Genomic DNA, 5,809 nt, shown 5'->3' with positions numbered 1-5,809 from the left:
GTGAGTGGATGCCTGAGTGGGTGGGTGCGTGTTTCGGGTAGCGCTCATGGGTCGGGGGTGCGGGTGTGTGCGTGCCCGTGGGTCGGGGTGCCCACATCTGTGCAGGGGATGCACACGCGTGTGCCCGTCTGTCGGCGTGTGCGTGTGCCCGTGGGCGGATGCGTGTGTGCGCCCTGTGCTCGTGGGCCCGGTACGGCCCCGGTTCCGGCTCCGCTCCAGCCCGGTCCCAGTGCTCCCCCGCACTCCCGGTGCCTCCCGGTGCCCCCGGGTCGCASTGTCGGGGTTCGGGACCCTCCCCTCGATCCGGCCGCTCCTGTCCATATTTGGACATTTCTCCCTTCCAATCAAGGCGCGTGGGCCGGGCCGGACCCGCCCCCGCCCCGCCCGACCCCGCTCCGGTACCGGCCCCGCTGCCCGCTCCCTGCTCCGGTACCGGCTCCGCTCCCCGCCATGAGCAGCTCCCAGTTCAACAAGGGCCCGTCCTACGGCCTTTCCGCCGAAGTCAAGAACCGGGTGAGCCTCGGCGGGGCCGGGCGGTACCGGGACCACCGGACGGGGGCGAAGCGGGGGCTGGGGGATACCGGGGCCACCGGGAGCTGTGGCTGCCGGTGCTCGTGGTGGCCCAGGAGAGCCGGGCATCCCGGTGCCGCTGAGGCGTCCCGGTTGCATCCCGGGTTCTGGAGAGCCGGGGGGTTTCCGGTGTGCCCCAGGCATGAAGAGTTGGCGAAGAGTGGAGAAGTTGAGGGATCCCGGGAATCCGGGAGGATGCGGATCTTTGGAGCCCGGTATAGCGGAGTGTCTGAAGGCTGGGGATGCCGAASCTGAGCTCCCGGTCTCGGGGTGCCCTGAGCAGGGTCCCGGGGAGGTGTCTTGAGGGACCGGGGCTGGGAGGRGTCCTGGGCACTGAACGTGTCTCTCGTGCGGGGGCTGCTATTGCCCCGCTGCCCCTGACAAACCGCGGGGCACCGTTCCTGTCACTCCCGGGGCTGGGGGCGATGGACTCGATCCCCTGGCGCTCCCTACCACGAAGTTTCTCCAGTTTCTGTTTCCCGGCAGCTCTRCATCACTCAGCGGGATGCTCCGACCCGGCGGCGTCCCCTGGGAATGGGGTTTTTCACTCCGGTGACTCTCCCGCGGATCTGCCCCGGGGCCGGAAGGGGAAGGAGGAATGGGATCCTCCATCTGGGCTGTTTGCACCCCTGGGAGGGAATCGGGTGCTGCGGGGTGCAGGGAGCTGCCAGCACCCTCCTGCCCCTTGACAGAGCACGGGGGTTCTGCCTGGCCGGGGAGCACAGGGGGCACAGCATCTCCGGGTGGTCAGTGGCTGTGCCTGGCCCCAGGCGTGCAGAGTTTGAGCCGTGGTCACCCCGGGGCAGGTGGCCACCAGTTTGTGTCCTGCCTGGGGCCACTCGAGCAGGAAAAGTGACAAGTGGTGACGGGCACACAGCTGGCACGGCAGTGGCTGGAAGATGTGGTGGCTGTGTCTGGGGGCTGCAGGACGTGGTGGCCGTGTCTGGGGGCTGCAGGATGTGGTGGCCGTGTCTGGGGGCTGCAGGACGTGGTGGCCGTGTCTGGGGGCTGCAGGACGTGGTGGCCGTGTCTGGGGGCTGCAGGATGTGGTGGCCGTGTCTGGGGGCTGCAGGACGTGGTGGCCGTGTCTGGGGGCTGCAGGACGTGGTGGCCGTGGCCGGGCGCTCCTTACCTGGCCTCGCAGGGGATTTGCATTTCGTAACGGAGCGGACGGGCCCCGACCTGCCCAGGGATGGAGCGGGTGATGCTGATGCACCGGGGCCTCGCTGCTGCGTGTTCCCGGTGCTTCGCGTTGATTCAGCAAGACGAGAGCCAGTCCGACTGCCCCGGTGTGTCTGAGCGAGGTGACATCACCCGCTGGGAACCAGTTAAACCAGTGCCACAGTCCCAGTCTGTGCAACCCTCGCAGGGTGGGCTGTGGGGGGATTTCTGTGGGTCCCCTGTACTCCCCCCGTGCCCTGGGAAACCCTTGTGCTGGYCGTGGGGAGGGAAGAGGAACTGGCCCGAGCTGCTCACGCTCCAGAAAATCAGCTGGTGGGACTGAAATCCCCTGGCCGGGACACACGTGRTGTCATGAGGGTGATCCGGCGTCCTGCACTGGTCAAACTCCCCTTTGGAGCCGGGGCATCTCCATAGCACCCAGCCAGGCTGGACAGTGCCCATCCCAGTGTCTCCCTGTGTCCAGGATCCCTGGGGACTCACGGCCCCAGCACATAACGGGTCCAGGAGGGGACAGGATACTCCAGAGTTTGGTGGCTGAGCACTGGAGGGGCTGGGCTGGGGCAGGACAGCACTCGGGGCTTGCAAGCCTTTCCCAGCCCAGCCCAGACCAGGAGGCCGCTCCCTCCTCTTGTGGCCCAGGGCTCAGACGATGCTGCCGGAGATGCTGCCGGCCCTGGCAGCTGGTCTCCATTTGGGAGGAGGCGTCCACATTCCTGGCATAGCCGCGGTGACCAAGGAATCTGTGGCAGAGGTTGGGCCTCGCCGCCGGAAAGGAAAGGGAGAGCATTGCTGGCTGGGACCCCCGGGGCTCAGAGCTGGGCTCCCACGGGCTCCAGGGGACACGAGGGATAGATTCGGGGGGCCACTTCCCTCTAACCCCTTGGGCACTTCTTTCTCATCCTTTTGCAATGGCTCAGTTGTGTCTGCTGGCAGCATCATCCTCGTACTCCTGTCCCTGTTCCCATTGCAGGGAGGGGGAAATGTCCCCATGAGGGGTTTGGRGTGCACACTGGGGCCCTGGCTGAGCTGTCCCCGCCCTGTCCCCACAGCTCGCCCAAAAGTATGACCCACAGAAGGAGGCTGAGCTGCGGACGTGGATAGAGAGCGTCACAGGAAAACAGATTGGACCTGACTTTCAGAAGGGGCTGAAGGATGGGGTGATCCTCTGCGAGTGAGTCCTGGGCCCCTGCTCCAGCTGGGTGGGGATGGGGAGCACCAGCCCTCCAAGGGACCCCTGCCAGTCCCTGTGGGGTGAAGGGTGGGCTGGGTCTGTGCCAGAGTCGCCCCCAAAGCTTGCCCTGGGGACRGACAGGGACCTGGAGCGGAGGGATTTGCCTCACATTGGGGATACCTGGGCTGGACCTTCCCAGAAGGAAGGGCCCTGCAGCCCCTCAGGATCTCTGCCTGCCCCAGCCTCATGTCCCCCTGCCTCCCTCCAGGCTCATGAACAAACTGCAGCCTAACTCGGTGAGGAAGATCAACCGCTCAGCTCAGAACTGGCACCAGGTAGGTGCAGCCCTGTCACCCCATACCTGCTATCCCTCTGCCATCACCCACCAGGGCTCACCCCTCCATCCTCCCACAGCTCGAGAACCTCTCCAACTTCATCAAGGCCATGGCCAGCTATGGCATGAACCCCGTGGACCTCTTTGAAGCCAAYGACCTTTTTGAGAGCGGGAACCTGACGCAGGTGCAGGTGTCRCTGCTGGCTCTGGCAGGAATGGTGAGCACGGGGGGGATGAGCAGCTTGGGAGGGGTTTCAGCTCTGTGGGGACCCCACAGCTCCCCTGCCCAGGGAGAGGGTCAGGGACCCCTGTCCTTCCTCATCACTGCTCCTGGCAGGCCAAGACCAAGGGGCTGCAGAGTGGTGTGGATATTGGTGTGAAGTACTCGGAGAAGCAGCAGAGGAATTTCGACGAGGCCAAGATGAAGGCTGGGCAGTGCGTGATCGGGCTGCAGGTGGGCTGCCCCGCTGGGTCCTCAGGGTGGGGGTCTGGGCAAAAGGGTGCCCATTTCTGTCACATCCTCAGTGCTGTCACATCTGGAGGAACCTGAGGCTTGAGATGCCTCGAGTGTCCTTGRGGTCTGGGACCATCGTGGCTCTATGTCCAGCCAAAATGGCCATGAGCCTGGGGTGGGTCAGGGAGCACTGGCTGTGCCCCCTGGGCTGGGGAGGATGGGGACAGGGGGAGAAGGGCACAGTGGGGACAACATACTCTCCTCACTGGCCGCCGTTGTCAGATGGGCACGAACAAGTGTGCCAGCCAGTCCGGCATGACAGCCTACGGCACCCGGAGGCACCTCTACGACCCCAAAAATCAGATCCTGCCACCCATGGACCACTCCACCATCAGCCTCCAGATGGGCACCAACAAGTTCGCCAGCCAGCAGGGAATGACGGCGTACGGGACGCGGCGGCACCTGTACGACCCCAAACTGGGCACGGACCAACCCCTGGACCAGGCCACCATCAGCCTCCAGATGGGCACCAACAAGTTCGCCAGCCAGCAGGGAATGACGGCGTACGGGACGCGGCGGCACCTGTACGACCCCAAACTGGGCACGGACCAACCCCTGGACCAGGCCACCATCAGCCTCCAGATGGGCACCAACAAGTGTGCCAGCCAGGTGAGCCCCCACGCTGGGCTGGGGAGGGGTAGGGGGGACAACAGCTGAGCCCTGCTCCATCCTGTCCTTCCTTCCAGGTGGGCATGACAGCCCCTGGCACCAGGAGACACATCTACGATGCCAAGATGGGGACAGAGAAGTGTGACAACTCCTCCATGTCACTGCAGATGGGCTCCAAYCAGGGCGCCAACCAGAGCGGGCAGGTCTTCGGCCTCGGCCGCCAGATCTACGACCCCAAATACTGCCCACTGGGCAACCAGGGCGAGGTGGCCAACGCCACCGATGACCAGAGCGGGGACCTGCCYGGCTACCACTACTACCGTGAGGAGGAGGAGAGCTACTGAGCAGGATGGCTCTGCCCTTCTGCACCGTCTCATGTACAGCCCCACTGCCAGCCTCATTCCAGCCTCCACTTTCATCATTCCTTCTTTTTAAACGCTTTTTTTAAACGTTGGAAATKAATCTATTTTTCTGAGCGAGGAAATAAAAGACCCCGTTTCTAGAGAGGAGCCCGGCCGGTTGCCCCCAGGAGCCCCAAGACCCTGGGGCAGCAGGAAGGTGGCAAATGCTCCAGCAGCTGGGAGTGGACAGTGTCACCTCTCACGCAGCCAGTGACACCCCTGGATGCTTCAGTGAGGAGCAGGAGTGGTCGCCCACGCTGCCCCTGGTGCTGCTGCTCATCCCTGTGCTGGCAGGATCCTTCTGAGCCCCGTGGAGGAGAGGGACTGGGGTCAGGGGGGCACGGGGGAGAGACTGTGTGGCCTCGGGATTGCGAGTGTGTGTTTGTGTGTGAATKCGTGTGCATTCTGCACTCTGCCGTGATCTCCACATGCTGGAAATGCCCTTTTTTGCAGAACTTGTAGGGACCAAGTTTTTGAGGCCACGGTGACAGCTGCAGGGCTGGGCGGGGAGCTGGCACACCTGGCACAGCCGGCACACCGGGCACACCCAGCACACCGGGCACACCCAGCGCTGCAGCAATCCTGGCTGGAGCCAGGGCTGACTCCGACGGCCGCATCCTACGCTGGGGCCATGTCTGAGTGCAGCCCGTGCCCATTGGCGTCTCTCCTCCCGTGCGGTTTTTAATGCAGATGCTCTTAGACTGAAACCTTTTATTTTAAAAAGCCTTTCAACACAAACAAGAGCTGGCCTCTGCTGCAGGCACCTTGTCAGGGCTCAGGCGCGTCCCTGGGGGGCTGGGAGCTGCTGCAAACCTGGGTGAGACCCCCAAAGTGCCGGGGTGGTGCGGCGGGATGCTGCGTGCCCCCGGGGGAGGAGCAGGAGCCGGGAACGGGCTGCGAGGTTAACGGATGTGCGGTTGATAGATGAGTGATTAACGGTGCCAACGGGGCCTGCCTGCCCGGGCAGGGATCCACCTTTTCGGGCGAAGTAGAGAGAGAGAGAGAGAGAGAGAGAGAGAGCCGGAGAG

General features: G+C 64.3%; 1 protein-coding gene across 1 annotated transcript; it reads left to right on the top strand.

Moving 5' to 3' along the window:
• Nucleotides 1–362: 362 nt before the first annotated feature.
• CNN2 (calponin 2) lies at nucleotides 363–5,524 on the top strand. The gene is made up of 7 exons (XM_057377506.1): nucleotides 363–513; nucleotides 2,802–2,923; nucleotides 3,192–3,258; nucleotides 3,338–3,475; nucleotides 3,595–3,711; nucleotides 3,994–4,380; nucleotides 4,458–5,524. The coding sequence occupies exons 1-7, from the start codon at nucleotides 451–453 to the stop codon at nucleotides 4,722–4,724; spliced, it is 1,161 nt and encodes a 386-aa protein (XP_057233489.1). The 5' UTR covers nucleotides 363–450; the 3' UTR covers nucleotides 4,725–5,524.
• The last annotated feature ends 285 nt before the right edge of the window (nucleotides 5,525–5,809 follow it).

Source organism: Malurus melanocephalus, unplaced genomic scaffold, assembly GCF_030028575.1.
Source record: "Malurus melanocephalus ecotype Western Australia unplaced genomic scaffold, MMel_1.1 scaffold_318, whole genome shotgun sequence".
Taxonomy (NCBI): Eukaryota; Metazoa; Chordata; class Aves; order Passeriformes; family Maluridae; genus Malurus; species Malurus melanocephalus.
The sequence above is the reverse complement of the archived record's forward strand: the minus strand, read 5'-3'. Positions and strand labels throughout refer to the sequence as shown.